This window comes from Netta rufina (genome assembly GCF_964035555.1).
Source record: "Netta rufina genome assembly, chromosome: 20".
Taxonomy (NCBI): Eukaryota; Metazoa; Chordata; class Aves; order Anseriformes; family Anatidae; genus Netta; species Netta rufina.
In genome coordinates this window covers 1,818,460-1,842,440 of record NC_140144.1, presented here as the reverse complement: position 1 = coordinate 1,842,440, position 23,981 = coordinate 1,818,460, and the positions used below count along the sequence as shown (strand labels likewise).

The 23,981-nt window shown below is 45.4% G+C and overlaps 1 protein-coding gene across 7 annotated transcripts in view; it reads left to right on the top strand.

Annotated features, from left to right (window-relative positions):
* ZNF618 (zinc finger protein 618) overlaps positions 1–23,981 on the top strand; it is a 178,819-nt gene that overhangs the window by 145,007 nt on the left and 9,831 nt on the right. For 3 of the 7 annotated variants that reach the window (XM_084299151.1, XM_084299150.1, XM_084299148.1), the window contains 4 exons: positions 2,320–2,403; positions 3,494–3,550; positions 17,990–18,067; positions 23,019–23,120. In XM_084299151.1, the coding sequence (XP_084155277.1) occupies positions 2,320–2,403; positions 3,494–3,550; positions 17,990–18,067; positions 23,019–23,120 (321 nt within the window). The remainder of the gene's footprint in view (positions 1–2,319; positions 2,404–3,493; positions 3,551–17,989; positions 18,068–23,018; positions 23,121–23,981) is intronic. The other 4 variants (XM_084299154.1, XM_084299153.1, XM_084299149.1 and 1 more) reach the window with 2 other exon arrangements.

Genomic DNA, 23,981 nt, shown 5'->3' with positions numbered 1-23,981 from the left:
CTGAGCAGTAACAGGGAGATAAGTTTTATACAGGGACACTACTTTAACCAAAAAGAATATTAATGCATTGGATAGGAAGTCTTCCTGTATGTAGGAAGGAATTTCATGATGCTTGAGCCTGGTAGATTGGTCTTCAAGAAAGAATATTTTGTCTGGGTATACTAGCATATCTATCTGGTGGCATGTTTTCCATGGTGTCTTTCAAGGCAGCTTCTTGTACAAACACAATCTGAGTGGCATTTGAATTTCTGGCACAACTGCATTGACCATAACACCTATCAGGAAGACAGTCTCCAGAAGGGATGCCTTCCGAGTATTGCAGTTAGAAGTGTTTCATGTGGGCCTGGATGGTGGAATACCACTCCACTGGCAGTATTTGGATTTCATAGCCACTTAGTGGATTGGCAATTAGTTTTCTTACAACAGAGAATTTTGCTTCACATGCAAAAGTTTCAGGTACAAGGAGGAGAGAGACAACTTGTGTCAGCTGCCATCTCTACTGTGGGAAGGACAGAGTAAGTCCATGGAGACTCATTAAAACATTTTTTTCTTATAGCCAGACATGGCAAAATAAAAAGGATTGGGGATAAGGACAAAACCACCATGCAATTTTTTTCCAAACAATTTTGGAAACCTCCAACTCACTTTCACTTGTGACATAAGCCAGGATTTGAACCTGGGTCTCTTTGGGGGTAGGTTGGCCAAATCCATTTTGTCATGGTTTTATTTTTCCATTATGCCATCTGATTTGCTGGTTACTTAAGGTCACTTGTTCCTATTATTTACTTGTTGAAGGGGATAGACTAGATAATGTATCTAGCTCTTTTTCAGCTGTTTTATGTAGTTATGTTTAACTGATTTGATTACCAAGTTGTCCTATTCTGCATATGAGAAAGAATCAGGAATGTAGTAGAGAGTTTGAGGAACCTGCTCAGCACTGGAAGGGTCCACTAAGGATTGTCTGGGCCAAAATTTGTGGTCTGGGAGCTTCATGCTCTTCAGGTCTTTCGGAGCCACATCAGACATACAGCCCATGTGTCTGAGTCATGAGGGGGCCATGAAGTGGCTGGGGCATCCACACAAAAGTCAGGACAGCAGTGCCGACTGCTCCTCTGTCTGCAGAAACACAAAATGAAACAATTATCTGAAATCAATTTGCAGCAGTCCCTATCATTCCTGAATTAAATCTTTCTTTTCCCAGACACCCTCCCTATACAATTTGTATGCTGCTCGACCCAGCAGGGCTGTGCTAGGCCACATTCAGGTGAACCATTGGGTGACACTGGACTTCATGAATGAGTCCACATATGACAAGAGTCTGTGCAGTACAGACCCTACACAGTAGTTTGGCAAGCTCGCCTTTCATTTTACTGATCTCTAATTGACCCTTTGAGTCACTACAGCAAATATACTCGCCCATATATTGCAAACCCAGTTGAAGCGAGGTAAGACCTGACGCTTCTTGTACTGTTGAACTTCGGCTAAGGAACACTGGCCTGAGAAGGATGGGTGGCTCCTCAGATATGCTGTACGGTGACATTTTAGGACACTTCAGCTATTGCCAGGGTCACACAGCCACCTCTGCACATTGAAGGAGTAGTCCTTCCCCTACAGTTACTGGGAAGTGGTTCTGCTCCAGTGCTGAATTGTGCCAGCCACATGGTGCAGAGGAGCAGGGCCTGCCTGCATGGTGTTGGGTACGGGTAAGGTGAGCTCGCTGTTGGGAAGCACTGGAGGGCAGGGGATCCACCACAGCTTTTCCAGACATCATGGGCAGACTCTGAGACAGCCCTTCAGTCCTCCACTTGAACATTTCAAGGAGGATGTTTAGGGAAGGAACGAGGATGACTGTGAAGCATGGGAAGAGGTGATGTAGGTGTAGAGTGTCATTAGGTGACACTCTAAATGTCATAGTGAGGACATGAGTTCAATCTGCAGTCCTAGTCACCTGTGCCAGAAGCTTTGAGGTCTGCATATTGCCTTAAGGAAGAGTAAAATACAAATGTTTTGTTTTGGCTTAGTTTTGGAGGGGAGAAAGGCATGACCCTTCTGGTTCAATCAGGGCTGGTACTCATAGGCACTGTAGGAGCTACTGCAGACCACCTCAGACAGAAGGCAATAACAACAAAAAAAACCTACTTGTTATCTTTTCAATTAATCTGTCCTATTGTCCTCCAAAGCAAGGTATTTTTGGCCACTTTTTGGCTGTATTCAGGGTATGTGATTACATGGCACAGGGAGCATGTCGTCTGCCTCCTTTTGTTATAGTCCCTTGTCCAGTATTGACCAGTCACCATCCCTGCTTTGTTCTCCACCCAGCAGAAAGTGCTTTCAGCAGGAGAGCAGAAGGCAAAGCGCAAAACAACTTTGAAGAAACAAACAGCAATTCTCAGAACTCCAGCGGTAAGTGTGTTCACTCCCTCCTGCTGTACTTTACCACGATCCTCTCCAGGGCAGTATTCAGCTGTGATTGGTGATTATATATCTGGGGAAACTACTTTAAGCTTGCAAACAGAGAGTCTTCCTGGGGTGTTGTCCTCTTGTCAATCCTCCCCAGGTTCCTGCCACTCCAGAGCCTGTACAAATAATGCTCTGAGGATTCTGTTCCTAAGTCCTGGTGCTTTACCATAATTTTTTTCAGTGGGGAACAAAGATGTAGAGAAGGGGGAATATGGATGGACATAAAGCAGTACTCATTCTTTGTCTGTGTGTCAGTGAAGGATTTGTGAAGCAAAACCATTTGGAATATGTAAGAGAACTCTGGGGACCATAAATAGTACAGCAGCGTGCATATTACTGTGATGCTCGCTGTGGCAATATATTTACAAATCACTGTAACTGAAGGCCAGCTGTTTGTGAATTTGCTATATGGAGGTCACAATATTTGAGATGTGTAGATGTGAGACCAGAATTTACCACACTTCTGGAGTCTCTTTTGAGTTTTAAGTCCAAGTGGTAGTAACTAAATATAACCACTTGCCTCGACAATCTCCTAGACAACACCATTTATACAGTCATCTTTATAACATTTCCATCGTGCTTATCTATCCCCCTGCCTTCAAGTGGGACACTGCTATTCTCTTACACTCCCTAATTGAAGCTTGACAGACAAACCATATGTATTGTAATTTAAGCGATAATTGTAATTTCAGAGATAAATAATATGCCAGTAGAAAAGGCTGGCCTCCCTCCATTCCCATTCAAGAGTACCAAAACACATGGTGTTCACAATGCTGCTAGCTGGAATGGACAGGTAAGGAAAGGGATTTCTCCCTGCAGCAGGTTGCATAGTGTCTGCCTTGGGGGTTTGTCTGTCTCTGAAGCAATTGAGGGGCCTGTACAAGTGTGTTAAAAGGGAATGGAGTGGTGATGGAAAACCCACATGCGGTAGCAGAGTGGGTGATAGTGAATGGGGAAAATTGTTACTGAAATGCTGTGTGTTTTGTTTTGGGGAACAATCCTGTACTAATCCAAGCATTCACCACAATTACAGCTGTTCATTCGGGGACAGAAAAACCTAAAGAAAAGAGATGTAAGCAGAACCCATCAGGTGAGCTTGTCTCTGTGTTTCAGGCCTTTATACTCTCTAGTCCTGTTCCAGTTGGGTAGCAGCAGTCAGGAGTGCTTAGGGGCTAGACAAGTCTGTCTTCAGTCAGCCAAACCAGGCTGTTAGACGTGACAGAAGACAGATGCAGTTCACTGACTGCCAAGAGTTGTTAGCCTGACTTGCTGCTCTGAAAGTGGCCACTTGCCTCTCAGCAGGCCTGCTCCCCATGTCTTGTCTGCTGTGGGTAGTATGAGTGCTTTGTCTGAAGGATTTGAAAGCCTGCATGTCTTAAAAACAATATACCATTTGGGCTCCTAACTCCTCTGGGGCCCTTTGAAAACAGCAACCTTAGATTGTTTCTTTTTTTTTTCCTGTCAAACCCTGTAGAGTCTATGTCACCATGGACGAAGGACAGAATTATCTCCCTTCATATCAAATAGCTTATCCCTAAAGCCAAGAATGCTGCATTGTAAAACCTTCTGGCTGCAAACATGCTCATGATAAATGTTTCAGAAGTGGAAAAGAACCCGTAGCATGGAAAAGGTTCCAGGAACCGCTGACAAGAAGCACACAGAAAAATAGAGTGGCTGTATTGAGTAGTCTAAGAATTTAGTTCTGTCTGAACTGCTATTAAATACTAACCCATTGTTGCTATGACACATTTCACAGACTCTCCCTACCATCTCCTTGTACCAACTCACATCACAATCATCCTTCTGAATCTGTTTTCTCCAACATTTGAAGCACACGAGTAACAGCTCGCAGTAAAAAAAAAAAAAAAAAAAAAAAAGAAATTTTTACAAACTGAGTAGTGAGTTCAATACAATTTGTTCATCTTCTGTCATTGTTAGAAGAGTTTCTGCCTGCACCACAGCTATAGTCAGTTAATTTCCGTGGCTTAGTCTAGGGCCTGGCAGACTGCAGGGGAGTTACAAAGTGCTCACCAAAACTGTTGTTTGAGCCAGGAAACCTGAGGAACTCTAGTGAGCTGCTCAGGACTGGTTTGAAGGGCGTTAGTCTGTGGTTGGAAATGCTTCTTTTCTTCGTTAGGCAGCTGACACACTTTTCAAAGCCAGACTGGTGCATGGGGATATATAAACTTCTTCCCTTTTCTCCTTTGACTCCATCTTTGTGCTACTTCTTTATTGTCCCATTCGGTGCTCTTTTCCAGCTCTCCCACCGAGCCATCACCTCTTTTATTTCTTCATGTTTCTCAGTAGTCTGAATGTTCTAACAGATAGCAGCCTAAGTGGCCATCAGTATGTCCCACTGTGAATGACACTGGTGATGAGAGAGGCCATAGGAAGCTCTGTGAGCATCTGTGTGCTTGGATGTCAAGGCAGAGCTCTCTGTAACTTCATTTTTGAAGAGCTGCCGTGTGGCTGTGTTGTAATATATGGGACAAACTCTGTGTGGCTCAGTGTTCACACGTGTGATGTGAACTATCAGAGTAACTGGCATTGTCAGCTTGTCTTCTCTTGTGCTCAGGCAGCAGAATTCATGCAGGCAGGGAAGCAGCTGGTGGTAATGTGCTGAGAATGACAGGACGGACACTGCCCTCCACTCCTGTCTGCTGCTCATCACCAAACTCTGCTGCTGTAAAGAACAATCCCCAGGTTTGGGGGGTAAATCCAGGACCTAGTTGAGTAGCCTGAGAGCTGCATGGTTTGGCCTCGTGAAATGCTTGATTCCCTGTAACATTTGCTTGTGGAGTATGTGAGTTTTGTGTCACAGGCTCAGCAGTGGTGATAAAGAAGGCGACAGCATCTTTTTGGGCCACCCAGCTGGGTGCGTTATACTCCATGTCACCTTGCAAACTTGCAGTGCCACATGTCCAAAGGAAAAAGACAATGAGGGGGAGGACAAGCAGAGCAAGGTCAGCAGCTAAAGCCACCTAAAGTAGATGTGGAAGCAGTACTGTAGGGAGACCTAAGTGGGAGTAAGACAACTAGAATGGAAAATCAACATGTCTCATCCCTGCACACAACCCCATTCCTTGTCATAGTGAATTTAAGTAACCAGTATCCTTATCTGAGAAATCTGTCATCTCACTGCCCATAGAACAGCAACAGGACCTGTTCTGCTTGGCAAAGCACTGCTTCCTGGCTGTATTTGAATCTGTCTACTCGCAGGTCGTTTTTCCAGCAGGGCACGATACAGGCACAGAGTGGATAGAGAAGGCACCTTTTTGCTGCTGCCCACTTCCTGAAAGGGAGAGTGTCCTTTGTGTTAGTGGGAAAGAGGCTCAACAGCCTCTTGCTTTTTGATAAAAGCTGGAAGTTTCACAGTGCTTTGAAATTATTCTCTGCTAAAGTATGTAGATGGCTTCCTAGTGCTGTCTCTGGAGCACAGGCAGCCTTGCGGATGTCCCTGGTCACATGAAGCTTGTGTTTATTCGCTGCTGAACTAAGCAAGGTCCAGAAAACAATGGCATGACCTGATTGTGAAAGATGGAGTTGGCTTGTTGCAATGCTGTTAATCATCTAAAGTGTAAAGGTGCTTTAAAGAAAACACTTGGTGATGGTCATTTTGCTGAGTTTTGACATGTGTAGGGTTTTTCTGTACTAAATTCTCAAAAGGCCAAAAAGTATTTGAAGGCCAGTTTGAGAAATATTCTTCATGCAAAAGGTATTGATTATCAGCCTGAGCAAGGTAAAAAAAAAAAAAAAAAGCCCTAGAAAAGGGCAAACCTGTGTTGTGTTCAATGGGGAAGGCTTGTTGCTTTTTTTCTCCCCTCTTCCACCATGCACACCCACAGCAGGCAAAGCAAAGTTGGCTGGTCCAGCAGCGACACAGTGTGTAACCAACAGTGTGTACTTTCCAAACTTCTGGATCTCTGTTTTCTTGCTTCTTACCTGACTTCAGAAAGCCTCAGGGACGGATGAATGAAACTACAAAACCTTGAGGTGAAATTAAAAAAAATAGACAAAAAGGAAAAACTAAAGTTCTTTAGTTCAGATATCTTAAAATACTACCATTAAAAGAAAAACAAACAAACAAACAAACAAACAAAAAAAGAAAAATGACATTATTCACTGATGTCTAAACTTGGTAGACATTATTAATGCAAAAGATTCAACGTTTAAAATTACGTAGGGAATTGGGAAGTATTTTAACTTCAAGGTTGATTTAAGCTGTATAAATATGTCTCAGTTTCATCTACTGCATCAGGTATCTATTACTTTTAGAAATCCTAGTGAAATGTTAGCATTTACAGTTTTTAAAATGTCAGTGCTCTTAATTCATGTTTACACAAGATAGCTTTTATTTCCAGCAGCATTGCAGTGTTTATTTCAGACTGGGTAGAGGGACAAGGAAAATGTCTTTTTTGTTTTTTTTTAATCAGTTCATGCCATGTTGAGGCAAGATTAAGACAAGAAAAAATATATGATTTCCTCCTTTAGATTTATAAGTAAAAAATAAATAAATTTGAAAAGAATGAGAAGTGAGAAATATAAAAGTTGTAGGACCAAATTTTAAATGTATGCTTATTAGAATTTTCTGAAATGACAGATTAGCTAGTCTGTCATTTCCAGATCTTACATGCTGTATTTCTTTTTAGTGGCAGTTGAAAACGTTTTTCAGTACTGCACTTTTACTTTTGCACCTATGCAGCACACTTATGATAGTTCTATTCAACTAATACAAATGCCTTGTAAGATGCTGTGTATATACATTAGGTAACAATGTATCTATACACCTAGTAGCAGCATGGCGCTATTTCAAGTGGAAGGATAATTATAAATGTCTCATTCACTACTTGACATATAAAAATAAGGTTTTTAGCTTATGTTAAAAAAGGTAATCAAATAGAAATAGATAGTGTGATTGAGAGGTAGTGTGTTTTTCCTGCGTAGCAACAGAGCACCTAACCTTCGGTTGTTTAGAAATGGCAAAAAGGCATAATGCAAATGAATTTTAAACTCTTGATATAAATCTCTTCCAAAGCTTTCTTTGGTGCTAACAGGAGCAGACATGATGTCTGCTTGAGTCCCCTGTGCAACTTCCAATTGCAGTAAGAGGAGTCCCGTTCCCAGTCTTGCCCCTGCGATGCCCAGTCCCGTAGTATAGCAGAACGGAGACACCCAGCAGTGGCTGTGGCCAGACTTCTGGGATGGAGCAAGTTACATCATTATGATGAGACTGTTGTCAGCGTCACTGTGTGTTCATGAGACTTAAGCGGATGGATGATCTCACTACAGAGTAAGGATGTTCAGGTCCTCAAACTGCCAGCTAGTCCAAAAAAATCTCTTTTGCACTGAAAGTGCAAGTGGTTGTGATGCACACAGAGAAGGAGTAAACTACCTGTGTTAGAAACACTGGGGCCTTCCTTCTCTGCTGTTGGACATACATTGTCTTCTCTTTCTTTGTAGTCCAGAGTTCATACAGCCTGTCTAGTTGGATTTCCTCTGGGAAGACTTGTGTCTTTTAGGCTCATTTTTGGTGGGTGAGTGCAGTGTTAATGCTCAGGGCATAGTAATTCTTGATAGTTAATTATAGTCTTGTGTTCGTGCAACCAACCCCTACACCTCTGCCTCCTGAGATGCACCTGACTGTCTTACAGGTTATGTTAGCTGGACCAAAGCTCAAAATACAAATCCCATGCAAAAGTGCACTGACTCATCTTTTGGTAAATCTCTTTCTCACCTAGTGGTTGGTTTGTGAATGGTAAGAGCCTGATACTCCTACCTTTCTGCAGAGTTGGAAGGGCACTGTTGCCTGCTAATGCTTGAGTCTGAGGAGTGAGGAAATCAGGAACTTGTCATTATGTGAGTTTCCACATTGTCATAACTGACCTGTGCAGAGCACAGGTAATTCTGACTACAGGGCAATGAAATTGCACATGCATGGAGTTGCATTTTTTCAAAGCAGATGAAAAATTATGTGCCCAGGTGAAAGATTGCCAACAAAGTGCAGTTCTCACCACTAACAAAAGAGCAGCAAATGTAGAAGCCTCTGTCAGGAAGAGTCACTTTGCTCCGTCGCTTATATATGAGTGCCTGTGTCCACTGGCCATTTGCATGGAATTGAGTTTTCTTGGAATTCACTGTTTATTTCTGGTGCTGCATTCATTTATGCTGCTCTGAACTTGTCTTGTTGAACAGGTAGACAGGAAGAAAGATACCTGGGTTAAAATAACCACTCAGCAGCACGTCTCTGTGGGTGAAATCCCACCAACTGCTCATTGATACAAGCTCCGGATTGCAGTCTTCAAGGACAGATATAGTGCTTGGGCTGGACAGGTCACTAAAGAAAGGTCCACTGATAGATGAATGTATGGACAGAAAAAGGTGAACTTGTGTTTTGGTATTGCCTGAAGAGTCTTTGGTGTGAAGGATTAGCAAATCCTCCAGAGCAAGCCAGATTATCATGGATCAATCTAACTGTTGACACTTAGGTTAATTTTACTCATTGTAGTTGGCTTTAGCTGGAATTGACTATGCTGAGGCAGGGGCATTACAGTGCATGGATAATAAAGTGGACTGTAATATAAATATCAGAAAAAATCCCAAGTCTTTCTTCACTTAAAATAACATAGTAGCAATGCTTACTGTGTGGCCTGAATTCACATTTCAAACTGACAACATTATTTATATATAGGAGGTCAAGAATAAAAGTGAGACTGCATTAAGCCTTATGGGTGGAAAACAGAAGAGTACGTTGAGAACATGTTGGGGTGTATTAAATGGTGTATGCCTCTGCTGTGTGCCTCTTCCAGGTTCACTTCTGGGTGGGGGGTAAAATGTTGGTTTTTGGCCCTCAAAAGCTTACGCACTCTGGGGTGCTGAGAAAGCCCTCTAAACCCTGAGGCTGTGGGACCTTCCAATGAGCATCCATGTGTTCACTGTGTAAGCACGCTTCTCAAAGCAGAAGTGGAGAGCATAAATAATGAAAAAGCGGTACCCAGAGTAGCATGCCCTGTTCACCTTCTTGGCAGGACCAGATCAGGAACCTGCTTTAGTGAAGGTCGTCCTCCAGATGCAGACCTCATCAGCTGCAAAAGGCACTCTGAGTAATAGAACTGTGCTAAGCAGTCAGCAGCGGTCTGTATCATGTTAGTGTCTTCCATACATAGCCTTTCCATAGCACTGTCTATTCATGTCTTTGCCTAGCATCATCCATGCCTTCGTTGTCATTCCTGACCAGCTGGCTGCCAGCTGAAGCCATCTTCAGCACAGGTCCTCCTCGTAGCGCAGTACTTAGCATGAAGCCTCACCGTACTTTGCCTATGGGGTTAAAAAGAGACTCAGTGAAGCTTGCCTTCTAAGCAAACCACTCCAAGTCCATCAGCCCTTATTCACTGATGGATCAGTTCATAACTTTGGACCTGAGACTATTCCATAAATGAACTGGATCGGTGACTGAATAATTAGCACTAGTGGTTTCTTCCCCTCTGCAGGGGTTTGGCACTAAAGGATCTCACCTGGAAACTGCACGATGTCCGAGGCGCTGAGAATCACTGCTTCTGCTCCAGTGCACTGTGGGGTAGATGCAAATAGCCCCTAGCTGACCAAGGGCTCATTTGAGAACCCAGGGTATCCATTTCTTTCTGTCATATCTCAAAGACAGGAAGTCTGCAAGGTGTGTTTGACAGAAGATGTGTATTCTCAGCCAGAAATAACATACACTAGTTAGGAACTGCCTACTTTGGCCTATCATCCAGTGAGGCTGAACCACCCCCTTTTTCCTTCCCAGCTTGACTTTGAGGAGGGTACATGGTGAATCTGGAAATTTGCACCTGGAGCCACAACAAAGGCATTTGTAGAAGGTTTCTTGCCCCCTCAGTTTTTCTTCTCCTGGCCCTCACCACTTGACTATTCCCATTACTGTAGCACAGAGTGTATGTTAAAACCTCTGGACCTTTTGAAATGGGAAGGAAAGATGCAGATGCCCAGCCAGTTGGCAAGACACTGAGAGAAAGTTCACAGCTGGACGTGTTGTAGTTTGTGGTACGTGGAGAGCCCCATCGTGCCACAGTTAAATCTGGAAGTGCGGAGAAAGGATAAGGATCAGTGAGTAGATAGGCAGAGCTGTGTAGCATGCAGCAAAGTCTCTGCCAGTCTCAATATTTAAATCTATTTCTTTTTTGCAGAAACCGCAAGTCCCCTGATTTCAAACCCTTTCCCGCTTTTACAAAGTAAGTGTGATGGATGTCTGTGGTGCGCATAGGCAGGGACTTCCACCTGCAGCCACACTGGCCTGCCCTCTTAGCATTTTCCATGAGTAAATGATTTTTTATTACGAGTCCAGTTGTCAAGGAATGAAATGCCTCACTTTTGTGGCTCTGGTTTCAGGTTTAAATGCAACAGCAATCCTTCAGGGTGTTTCAGTGCAGTGTGTAGCTGCTAGACCATTCGCACTCACAGCCTTCTGGGAGCAAAGCTTTGTGAAGTATACCAGTAACAGATTTTCTGAGAGACCAAGGCTTGAAGACTAAAAATTAACCCATGTTAAAGTTGCATTTATACAGTGGAAAGCTTGTCTTGATTGCTCAGCTCACAAAACGCCTTTCCAGAGACAGTTCCCATTGCCCGGAGAACACAGCTGAGGAGTGAGAGCCCAGGGCATGGTACTGAGACAGCAGTGGGTGAAGGAGAGCAGGTATGGATGGGTGGATGCAGGCAGTCTGCCCCGTGTCCCTGATGTTTCCAAGAGGTGGAACTTCTTCCTTTGTCTTACAGTGGGGTTTGTTACTACTTGGCTTGTGTCTGTATTGTAGGGGTGGTGCTGTCTGTGCCAGCCCCGTAATCCCGGACTGATGTCCCTTCGCATGGGACAGCTCTGAGTGCTGCACCCTGAGCATGGCCACGGTGCCAGAGGACACTTGTTCATTCTCCAGTTGCAAATCTGAGAAAAAAAATCACAGTTTTATTTAGAACATGACAGTTCATATTGGAAAAGAAATCAAATTAGTGCCAACAAATGTAACAGTCATGATGCACTCAGGGATCACCTTTTTAAAGCATGCTGTGTAGCACTTCTTTTACTGAGATGGGCAGAAATGATGGAAGTTCTGTTTTCAAGAAACTTGCACCCATTTTTGGGTGTGATGGCATTTTCATAGAAACGTAGAATCATTTTGTTTTGAAAAGACCTCCAAGACCATCAAGTCCTACTGTTAACCTAGCAGTTCCACTAGGAGAGTGCTGCTGTCTCAGATTTGTCGTTTCAACAGTTTGTGAGCAAAGTATTCAAAGATGCAGTTACTAAAGCTATAGCCAATGGAAGCACTGCGGGAAAATGCTGAGAACTTTTCCCTGCAGTTCTATATTTGGTTTTCATCAAAATGTGGACAGAGGTGTTGAAATGTAGGTCCTTTTTGTAGAGGAGAGAGTTGCCTGGGGGCCCGCTCCCTGCACTGCCCTCAGCTGAGAGCTGGCTGCTGTGTTCTACTTGTGCATGGTCAGATTTAGGCATTTTCTGTTGAATGGCAGGAAACTTTGTGTTAAACGCCTTCAGCTCATGTTCACTCATGGCCACAGACCTCTCTTCTCTGGTTTAGATATGACATGGGCAGTTAACGTGGGAACTGGAGTGCACAAATGCTATTTTTTCTTTCTGTTGGCTTGCTGTCTTGCTCTGGAGCCTTGTTCACTGGATATATATATTTAAAGCACTAATAAATGTGTCTAATAATAGCCCTGGGGAAAGATGTTGGACTTGGTGTTGTATGGTTGGGTTTGATGACATTAGAGGTCTTTTCCAACCTAAATGATTGTATGATTGTAAGTTGTGCAGATGATGACAGTTCTGTGTGGCTTGGGAGCCTTGAGGAGTCTTCAGCAGCTGCTGGCGTGTCAGGTTGCTGTGAAGGTGTTTTCAGAGAACACCCGGCCAGCTGCTGAGGACAGCCCAGTAGCATGCCTTGTTCAGAGTGGAGAAGGACCTGTCTTGCAAAGGAGATGGGTCTTCTGGGAAAGTGTGCTTTTGGGCCAAAGGAGCGCTCTGCGCCCAGCATCCAACACCCTGCGCACCACAGACAAGTGTCTCATTTTTGGGAAGAAAAGCTCTTCAGTGCGTGATAGAGAGCCAGACACCATTGCTTGGGGATGCTGCAATGCTGAACCTCCAGTCTGAGCTTGCAAGAGGCTATTAGAAACGCAATGGATGGGTGTTTGTAGTCTGCTGGCACCGCTGTGTTTGTGCTCTGCAGCCCCTTGTCAGCACAGGAAAACTCAGAAATGAGAGTCAGGCTCCACTGAGGCTGGCTGCAGAGGAGTCTGTTGTGGGAGCTGTGGGGGAATGGGGCCAGGCAGTGAGGAGGGGGGTGGGAGGTGTTGGTTGGTGGATAGATAGCGGGGGACTGCTGTTGGCGCTGTTCACCCAGCCGCCTGTCAAAGTTGTACACACTCTGTGGCACCACATGGACAGTTCTGGCCCACGCAACATTTGCTATTTCTTGCACAGACTTTTCACTGCCAGATTTAGGCTACAGGCTTGCAGAAAACTTCTGAACACATGGCAACAACACAGAGCCAAAGAGGCAGCAGGGCTGGTGTGGCCATCTGAACTCCACAGTTCATTATTTCATAGCCTTTTTGTAAAGACTCACCCCTTCAGCAACAAAGCTTGGTGCATGCAGCTTGGCTATATGTGAGATGAGGCAGAACACGGAGGACAGGAGATGCACAGAGCCTTGACTCTGTGAGGCTTCCTGCCCGGCAGCATGCCTCATGCAGAGCCACTTCCCTGCTGCTGCACAGGTTCTCCAGCCTTCCCTGCTCCTGCACCGATGGTGCAGGAGCACAAGGAATTGTGGCTGAACATCCAACCACAGGTGAGCTCAAGCTGTATCCCAAGGCCTGCAGAAAAAGCAGCATCTCTGCTGCCCCAGCTTCATGGCTCTGGTGTTTGCTGCGTGGAAAACTTGCTTTCTGCAGGTGGGTTTCTGCAGGATAGCAATAGCAGATTTTGTTTTCTGAGCAGTTTAGTGACGTGTGAGAATGCTGTGCTATGCATTTAGAGGCAAGTATTGTGAGATTTTTTTGGTCAGTTGGTTAATGCAAAGTTTTTGCAAGATGCTCATGTGGCAGTTGGCCAGAGTCTGCCACATGAGAAGAGCAGGACCTTGTGCCTAGATCAGTGCCTGGCAAGCAAAGCAAGAGCCGCCCAAACCTGGGATATCAGCCTGTAAAAGGGGAGACTCTGGGGCTCAGCAGGCAGCATTCAAGAGTCATGAATCAGCAGCCTCCTCCTGAGAGCAAGGAAGGAGCCAGGGCACTGCGTGTCTGTGTGAAATGGGATCCAGCTGCCCTGTTGCCTGAGCGCCTTGGCTGAGGGCTGACAGCTCCTTGCAGTGACGGTCTGTGGGGGATGACAGCTGGTTTTTAGCCCCAGCTATAGCAGCTCATGTCTAGCTTGGGAGACCTGTGAGTGCAGGATCTCTGCATGCCCACTGGGAATCTTACAGGTGCTGCCCACCTGCACAGAGTGGCTGCACACATGCAGGTTCTTACTGAGGGCTTGCTCAGTTCATGTTGCTGGTAAAAGACCCTCAAACATGGGACTGGTGTCATGCTGCTGTGCCACACAGGCAGCAGCGTTGAGAGTTTGGGGTGCAGGGGGGAAAAGCCGGCAGGGAGGTGCTTGACCCCTGTCAAGCCCTCGCTGCCCTCAGCAGTGCTTGCCCTGCTCATAGCCCACCTCCTGCACCAGCCCAGGAGACCTGGGGCTCTGGGAGCTGTGGTTAAAGATGTGAACAGGAGCTCCAACCCACTGAACAAGTGTGCAGCAGGAGACCAGCTGGCACCAGAATGTGCTCAGCAGCTGCCCAGGGGAATGCAACTAGAGGAGCTTGGAGGAAGGAAAGCCCCCTCCTCCCCAACCCACACCAAGGGGCAACGTGTTGCTCCTGCCATGACTCCTGGCCCCCTCAGCTGTGGAACAGCAAGAGGAATTGGTTCCGGAGAAATAAGTAAGGGTTTGAGATCAGGGAGGTGTCCTGCAGAGTGAGATAGACTGCTTGGGAAGTCCTGCTGCAGGCTGGAGAGCTCTGAGCTGTCTCTCAGCTGACTGTGTAGCTCTGCTCCAGCTTCATTCGTTCACAAGGCCTGCTTTGGCAGCCCAGAACAATTAAGGCTGCTGGAGGGCACAGGTATTCTTAGGTGGTTGGAGCAGGCAGCACAGATGGGTCACAGCTTTCCTCGTAGCACCACCAACAAAGCTGAGAGGGAAGGAAGAGGTTCATTGATGCAAGCAGTCTGGGCATGGACTGCTCTCATGGGTCCCTTGTTGAGCCCAGACCACCCGATGGAGAACAGATCCCCTCTGCGTGCATTAGACCTCAGTCTGAGCAGGGGGAAGGGAGCTGAAATTCCCCTACAGAAGGGAAAAGCAGAAGTCCCGCAGTGGCATGGAAGGGGCTGTGCTCCTGGGAAGAAGAAAGGGGCACCAGCATCCAGGTGGTGTTCAGAGTGGTTTTAGCAAAATCTCCAGTTCCCTGTACCTTCAAGTTGCAAGCAGAAATAAAAGGGAGAAGGAAATTTACTCCTGTAAGGGCCAGGAAAGTCCTGGGAAGTAAAGTGAGACTTGAGAGAGTAAGGTGAAATTCCATTTTCACGAGCATTCTGCACATCCAGACTTTTGGATTGTTTGATGAATTTAAGTTTTATCTCTAGTTTTAACTTAACTCATTTTCATTCATGGCAAACTGTAGACTTCTGTGAATCTTTGTCTTAGAAGTATTTAGAAACTTTTCAGCATCTTGAGAATGAGAAATTAGTTTTCAAAAGCAGACAGTGGTTTTGGTACTCAAGCTGGACATTCCTGCAGGAGGCGGTTTTTGTAAATAGGATGAAAATCAACAGGGTTTTTCTAAGAATCACATATGAGAGACCTTTCAGAGTGCACTGAGGACACGGTATGTTGCCATGGCAAAGAGAAGAGCTTGAGATGAAGAACTGGGGTCACTGCGTGATGGATGGAGAAGGGAAGAAGCCAGCAGAGACCTGTAGGGAGTGAAGGGGAGCCAGGCAAGGGGAGCGCTAGAAGAAAGATGGCACGGTGATGAAATAGCTGAAAATATAAAAGGAGGTAGATAAAGCAGGTCAGTGAGACGAGATGAGCTGGGAAGGAGTGGTGAGAATATAGTGAAACAGGAGAGGCAAATGAATGTGAGAAATGTGCTGCTTGGAGGCCAGTTTCCTTCCCAGTGAAACATCCTGTAAGTGAGCTTAGGGGAAGCGTTGTGCTAGTGGCTGCTTGGAAACTTGCCTGTAGGGGAATTGCAGAGTTTGTGTGCTTGTTTGGAAGCAGCTAAGTGTCCTTGGACTTCAGCAGTGCTCTGCCACTCCTCTGGCCAAGGTTACCACAGGCAGAGATGGCAGAAGGGAATACATTATCTTTAAAATACATGTGAAGATCTGAAAGTGTCCCAGGGAACCAAGGTTTGAGATCTCTTAATTTCAGACTTGCTGAAGCATCTGAGATGTGCAGCATATTCTGTTCACCCACCTCTGCTGCAGGAAAGGAGGCTCCAGCAAAGCAGTGGGGGAGTGGTAGTCCTGTGAGCTGCCCTGGCTGCACCGCCAGAGCTCTTCTGGCCCTGCCTCCTGCTGCCAGCAACCTTCTGTTAGAGTTGTGACCTCTCTCATGTAGATTAATCATGTGTTAATTGTGGCACTTGAGACATCTCCATCTGAGCAGTCTAGGCTCCATGAACAGCAGAGACAAATAGGTGCATCTGTAACACAAGTCATCTGACGCTGAAATACACATCTGAGAATGATGGTTTGCACGCGTGTGTGATTTTCTCTCTGATAAGTACAAAAGGAATCTAAATGGATTAAATTGGACCTCTTACATCATTTTACCGTAACTGACAAGGTGGCTATGGATGGTTTCAATAGAAACAGATAATCCATATTTTAATTTCCCCGGTCCTGAAATGCCTATGTGTGACCCTCAGCTGCCAAATTCCTTGCTTTTCTTCAAAAAACACAGTTCCTTAAGTACAATATTCCCAAACTTCCTCACTGCAGCAAAGCATAGCAATAGACAACACACCAGAGGGCTGTAGGTTCTATGAGAAATGCATGGCAGAGTCTGTAACCTTACAGCTTATAAGTATATTGTATTTTCCTTATCAGTTTCCTGTAGCCATCTGATAAATTCTGTGTTTTGCTACCTAAAATAGACGTCTTACAGCCAAGTCAAGCTTGTACTTTCCAGTATTTTAGCTCTTCTATCCCGGACACCAGTGCTTTTGTTTATGTGCTGTAGATTTCTCTTTGTTGATACAAGAACATATTTTTCCCTTCAGAAGTAGATACAGGTTTCTGGTACACTGTAGCAATAGGCTTTGCTCTGTGTGTGCCAGGTATTTATATGCAAGGTTGTTGATTGGAAAAACACAAGCATTTAGCATTTCTACTGTTCTAAAACAAATTGCCATAGCATAAATGGTGGCTATGTGCTGGTATATCTGGAAGTCTCAAAACAAACTTCAATGTTAAGATATCTCAGCCACTGTAGTTTGATACTACATCTGTCAACTAATGCATCCAGCTAATAGCAGTTTAAACTGAGCAGCTGCAAACATCTGCTACTAGGTTAACTGAGTGAAAAAAATGCATTTTCAGCATACTCGTTAGAACAGAACTAAACGTATCTCTCAGCTCATGAGGGAGCTCTGCACCCAGCTCTTACCTGACTCCAGCTCATCCACATGACTCTGGCAACACGGCTCTCCTGCTCCGCTCTCCGCCGTCTGGCACAGCTCTGATTTCTGTGCTTCTTCCCCTCCACCTCTGCTTACCTCAGCTGCTGACTGCTGCTGAGCCCAGTGGCACTCACCATTCCCCAGTCTTGCTGTGCTTGACAACAGACACAAAAAAAGTCATCCGCATCCCCATGTGGCACTTCTCCATGTCCCAACTTCTGAGCAACAGGATTTTTACAACCCAGTGCTCCTTGCCTTACTCACAAAAGACAGCAGAAACTGGATTTTGACAAAAACGGATGCAAAATGCATTCACCATGCTTTGAGGCGTAAACAAAAACAAGGATAAGCATAAAACAGCCTGCAGCAGGCATGAGCTAGTGAAGCCCAGTTGGTCTGCAGCCTCTTGAGGCTCTGCGCAGATTCACTGATACCCGACGCATGCACACACGGCAGGTGCTTCGCTTCAGTGCTCTGGCAGCTCCACTGCCTGGGGCCATGTCGTGGCAGTGAAGCAAAAGCACGCAGAGAAACTCCCGGCCCTGGCCCCCGGAGCAGTTGCCCTGGCCCCGGAGCAGTTGCGTGCCCGGCACTTTCCCCACTCCCAGGCTGAGCCCCGCAGGGCTGGCTCTGTGGACTCACTGTGACGAGCACATGTGGGCTGCGGCGACACGCACCGGGCCCTCGGGCACTGCCCCGCTGCTGCACAGACTGAAGTACGCACATGTGCTGCTTCCCTGCATACTCTGTATAATTCTTCTGAACTGATTTCTCCCAAACAGAGCCTTACACCTGTGGAGCTTGTGGAATCCAGTTCCAGTTTTATAACAATCTCCTGGAGCACATGCAGTCCCATGCAGGTAAGCAGGGCACCTCGACTCGCTTAAAGCGGAGAGTTAAATTCTGCGCTGATGCCTGATGTTGACCCCGTTGTGTGTCAATGGAGCTTCCCGTGCTCACGGTTTCCAAAGCCCCAGTAACTTCACCTGCAGAAAAAAAAAAGATACTCAAAGGCTGGAGCACACAGCAGCAGCTGCAGCAGCGTGAGGCTCAGGGTGTATCACAAATACTGCTCCTTTCCCTAGGAAGAGAGGACATGTGCCATTCTAGCACATCAAACTGCTCATTCCCTTTACCCAAAGGTATCTAGGGAATGCTCATTTTGTAAGCATTAATGGTTCTTTCCTACAGCAGATGAAATCGCTCCTCCCACAATCAGGGTAGTACTCACTGAGGCAAACAAAGCAAAAACGCTTGCAGGGCAGCAGAGCTTTTGCCAACACAAGTCCTCTTCTGTGCTTGTGTCTCCTGGAGTTCTGCAAAGGACTGAAATGTGTTCTCAGAAGAATTTGCCATTTCAGCAGTTGGGTTCATTCCCTTCTCAGTTACCTACATTAGAAAATTCTGAGGAGTAGTAATTCAACTACTTTGTTTCTAAGCCACCTTTTTTGTTTTCTGTCTCAATACAGAAGGTTTTAGCATTTCAAAGGCAAAGCTGTTTCAAAGACAGCATTCAGAATATTCAAAAATGTGAAAAAAAGCACATTTTGGATATAAGCAGATTTTTTTTTTCATTTCTTGATCAAAAATTCAAGTGAATTGATGCAGGTTTACAAATTAATTCACCTTTGGCAGATCTGTGTTCTCCAACAGACAGCTGCTCTGTTGTAGTATACATTCAGTGCTTTGCATTTGTGCTCACTTCACAGGTAAGCCCTGAATAATGTGGCAGGGAAGGACAGATTGCTTGAGGAAAAGCATATATCCTGTTCTGTAACAGTAAATTTAATCAAAGTTTGTATTTTTTTCTTTGTTTTATTTTTAGTCCTAATTGTAGTGGCAGCGTCCCTTGAGTTCTTCATGTGCACGGTTCCTCAGTCAAGCTCAGCTCTTACTAGCAAATCTTAGTGCAGGCTCCATGTGTCGTTCAGCAGCTACTTTATTTATCATCTTTATAATGCCATGGATAGACCTTTAGGGTGACCTGTTGTAAGACAGTGAGCTAAGTTTTATGGATGGTATTTTCTGTTAAAGCGTAAACTGGTTAGTGTGGAGTGCTCGGAAGCTAGGTTATGATGAGGAGCAGTGATGGGGCTGGTGTCATTTCTTGGTGTTGGGGTCTGTCCTTGCTGCTCATGAATGGCAATTTGTGCTTGCTTCCTTGCCGTGTCCTGACTGTCCTATTCCTTGTTCTTACCTCTGCTGGGGAAATGCAGCAGTGTGAGTTACAGCTCTTAGTAGGACTGAGGAGAGGAGCTGCAAAGGAGGAACAAAGGCTAAGGTGCTGGGGGGAGAAGGGCAATTCACTGGCAAGCTGTCAAAAGTTTTAAGCTAATGCTGTCTGCAGCTTCTTCCTCTTCTTTTCTTTACAAATGACTAGTGACCTCTGGGCTTGCTTACCTGGCTTGCTTTGAACACAGAATAGAGCCAGAGGGAACAGGTGGCTGTGATCTGAGTCATGCATAGATACACTTGTATTACATGTCACCAGAGATTAATGTCACCTTAGATTAATGGATAAATCCCCTCTCCCCATTTCAGGGCTGTTCCTCTTAAACTCTGTGTTTTACACCTTTCCCTGCTCTGTAAGACACCGTGTTCTGCATGGCTGCTTCCCCCCAGATATCTTGCACTTACTGAAGTGCGTTCCCAAGGCCACTGCCCAAGCTGCCCCCCATGCAAGCAGTCATCCCTGCTGTGGTGTCCCTGGGCACAGTGCTTGCCAGGCTATGTGCTCATGCCTCGTCCTCTGGGGAAAGCAGCAGCTTTTCTTCTAGCTCTGTGCAGCTGGAGGCAAACAGTGCAGTATTTGGTGCCGTGGGATGAGAATGAAGAGGCATGAGAGCCTCAGACAGCCTTGGTGGGTATCTGGTTCTGGAAACCATACTCAAGGAGAGCAGCAGCAGAGATTACCCAGGGTGTGCAGCTACTCTGGATACAGATTTGTTGCCTTTTAGTCTGTCAGAGCTTGCAGATTGGCACATCCAAGAAGCAGCATCAGCACAATGTCTGTGCCATCTGGGGAGGCAGAGGCCTTACAGTCAGCAGAACTGCAGGCAGAGGATCTGCAGTGGGGACGCTGGCACAGTAGCCATTTGTAACAGTCTGTGTGCCTGTGTTCAAGGAACATTTCACGATGGGCATGTGGAGATCCAAAAAGCCCATCCATGTCAAATACTCCCTCAGCTGATGTGTTTGGGACCCAGTTTAGCTTGCTGTGTCTGATGCAAAGGGCTAATCTCTTGCAACTAAATGTGACCCGTCCATTGAGCTCCTCTTGTAAGTGACCAAAGATAGGGAACATGCAGCTGGCTTCAAGTAGCAAGAGCGGGGTTGTACTGGCTCTTGAGTCATTCAGAGGGCTGAGCCTGGAGCCTAGAAGGTAATAAGGAGAGATTATAGCTCCATAAAACAGCTACACAATGAGAAGAAGCAATTAGAATGCAAATTGGAGGCTGAAAGGCAGAAGTAGAACAGCAGAACATCAGGCGAAAGAATTTGTTCTGTAATTACTCTGCACAATATACAGCTTTGATTCCCTCTGGGGTACTTTGTTCAGGTCGAGTGCCACCATATAATGCCCTTCCAACAGTCTGGAGCTAAAAAATAAAGGGACAACTAGTCTGAATCTGGATTAAAGGATTGGAGGCATGAAGACAAATTAAAGAACTATGATCAGTGTAGTTCACAGACTGCCTGATAAGGAAGATGTGGCCAAAATGTACAAACCTCATTTATGCCACATTGAATGCTGATGGATATTTGCAGAGAATAAATTCCCTATTACTGTAAAATAGATAAAAGAGTTGGGGAAAGTAAATTCAGAGGTTTTCTCCACCCACCCACCTCACCAGTATGAGGAAGCCTGTATGTTCATACACCCAAACCATGAACAAGTTGGTAGCCAGCATTCAGCATTTTCCTTTGCCTACCCACAGACATTTTAAGTTGAGGCCACTTGTGGCATTAGGTCAGGAGCAATTAGTCTATGCAAATGCCGGGGGAAGGGTGCTGTTATATATGATTCCTGGCATTCACTGAAGCACCTCCTGCTCATTGTGTCTCTTCCACACATGGAAAGACCAACCTCTGGCTGCAGTCCTGAGCGTGGCGGTACTCCCCAACCACCAACCACTACGGTGCACCCTGGTTTCCATGGGCGCCTACATGGACGACTACTCAAAGCAGTCCCTCAGAGCCCTGGCTGGGCTCTGGTTCTGCCATACCCTGGATTTCTCCGAGGTGTTGATCTAGTCTATGTCCAAACCTAACAAGAACTGTTCATCTTCAAGGTTTATGAATGCCCCAGCAGTTAAGATGCAGAGCTGCTCAAATTTAACAGGATTTGTTTGTGAGAAGTTTCATCATATCATTGCTTGTCTCTAGATCCTTGCTGGACTCCCTTTTCTCCCAGGTCATTGCCACACGTGAAGGAGAGCACCTTTGTGCTCTCCCATTCATTCCAATGGGCAGCCCACAGCTCTGCCTAGCACCAGATGAACATGGGCTGCAGAGCAAAGCCCTCAGACCTGTGTGTGATTTCATAAAGCATCCTTTCTTTCATGTGCTGCTGTCTGGAGTGCTGGGGCAGGATTAATTTCACTGCATGATGATGTATCTAGGCTACAGATGTTGTCCTCTGAGCTTGTCTTTTTGGACTCCCTTTCTAATCAGTGGAGAAGTCATTGACTCCAGGTGAGTTCTGAGCATGTCGGATCTCATACTGCAAGAGGCATCTTGTTCTAGCTGGGTGAATGAATCACACCCTAAGCCTGTTTCGCACCACTGAGGGTAAAAGAAGCCATAGAGGAGCCGTCTTGAAGAGAGACATGTCTGATAGAGATGTCCAAAATTAGGTGAGATGAGTCCAGTTGTGATAAGTAAAGGACCTGTTTTTGTCTTCTTTGTTTTTAATTCCATTCTAATGTTCAGCTTGATCATCAGTCCATCTTCCTCTTTCCTTTTCCACCTCTCTTCATCATACGCTTTAATATAGCTTCAGAGACTATTTCAGAGCACGATTTCATAGTGAAGCATACTAACAACTAGAAAAATTCTGGAGTGGGGAAAAGGTTCTTTGGACACAGGAAAGGAAGGACATGGACATGATACAGAATTTACTGATCTTGTCTGCATTTCCTTGGAAAATCCCAGCAGTTTGGCAGCCAAAGTGTTTAGCCCAGTCACATATAAGAAAATGGAGCATTAATACCTCTAGTCGACCCACAGGGGTCTTCTTTGCAGCTATAGGGAGGAACAATCTTTGGTCATACTCCGGAAACATTTTTTATTTCTTTTTATTTCCAGGCTGAGGCAGCAGTGAGTAGCCTGAGGGATATTGGGAAGAAAACATGAAGTAGTTCCAGTAGAGGAAAGGGGAGCAACTTGCAATGTGGAAAGAAAACCAATAAGGCAAATGAAGGATAAATATTTGTTAACCTTGCTTTCATTTTGAAAGCAAGCAAATTGCACAGGCCAGGCTGCAGAAGGAGCATCTGTTCCTCCCAAAATGTTGAGACATTTCTCAAGCTGTGCTGATGACATCAATGTCACCGATGCACATAAAAAGTTAATGTCATTTCAGCCACGTTTTGGGAAGGTGACGGAATGCAAGACAGTTTTCAAGGTTTCTGACAGTATTCTGCCATCTCTGAAAACTTCTGAATTACTACAGAGAATGTAGTAGATTGGGGTCACCTTAGTTAGGGAACCGTAAATAGATGCTAAACAGATGGCTATTGTTTCACCTTCTTTGTGCTTTAAGAATTAGTATCTTGTGCTTCTAACACCTCCCTGTCTCTTGCCCCACAGCTGACAACGAGAACAATATTGCCTCTAGCCAGCCCAGATCACCTCTAGCTGTTGTTGAAGAAAAGTGGAAACCACAGCTCCAAAGAAATAACGCCAACAATAGTATGTAGCAGTGTTTGGTCTTCGTCCCGGGCTTACCTGTTGGGTTTGAAGGAGTGACTGTCAGGGTGTACACGCAGCAGTAATGTAGGCATCACACAAAGCTCTTGTCCTACCCTGTCTGTACTTGATTTCATCTATTATTCATGTACAGCCCTTCAGAGGAGAGCAACCATCCCATTAGAGGAGTACTCGTATGCAAAAAGTACAGGGGAAACTGGGGAGGACATTTGTAAGGGCACACTTGAGAATGCCTGGAAAAAGTTAACTTCAACAAGGTCAGACGTCCAGTCTGGGGTTAAGAAATTGCTTCGTTTAGTGTTGTGTAGGCTTCCTGAGCTGGCTGGCAGCCAGTATCAGGCTTTGTCCCCAGCTCGTCCTGGGACCTTGTGCTTCATGGGACATGGTAGAATACAGCCCTTTGGGAAAGCATTTCCAAACCACTTGAGCTGAGCATCCCGGTGGATGGGTGATACAAAACCATGGTGCCTATGTGTTCTGGTGTGCCAAAACTGACATTCATGTTGCCAAAAATCATCCACTAAAAGTAGGGTTGCTGGAGATCAGAGGAAAAAATAAAATTTGGGCTTCAACACTGCTTGAGATGGTGGAAGAAGTTGCATGCTTCCTTTCTAAAACAGCTGGCTCAAAGAAGAGGCTTAAATCACAAAAATAGCAAGAATTCCAGCTTTCCAGCTGGGCTAAGCCACATGAGCAGAGTTGTGACCACCAGCCTGTAGAAATGGATAGCAAATGGCACATGTGATTATAACTTACCTAGGCAGTTCTTAAATGAATGCCACAGAGATGCCATCAGTAAGGCACTGTGTTGTGAATAGCCAGTGTGTACTCCGTCTCAGTCCC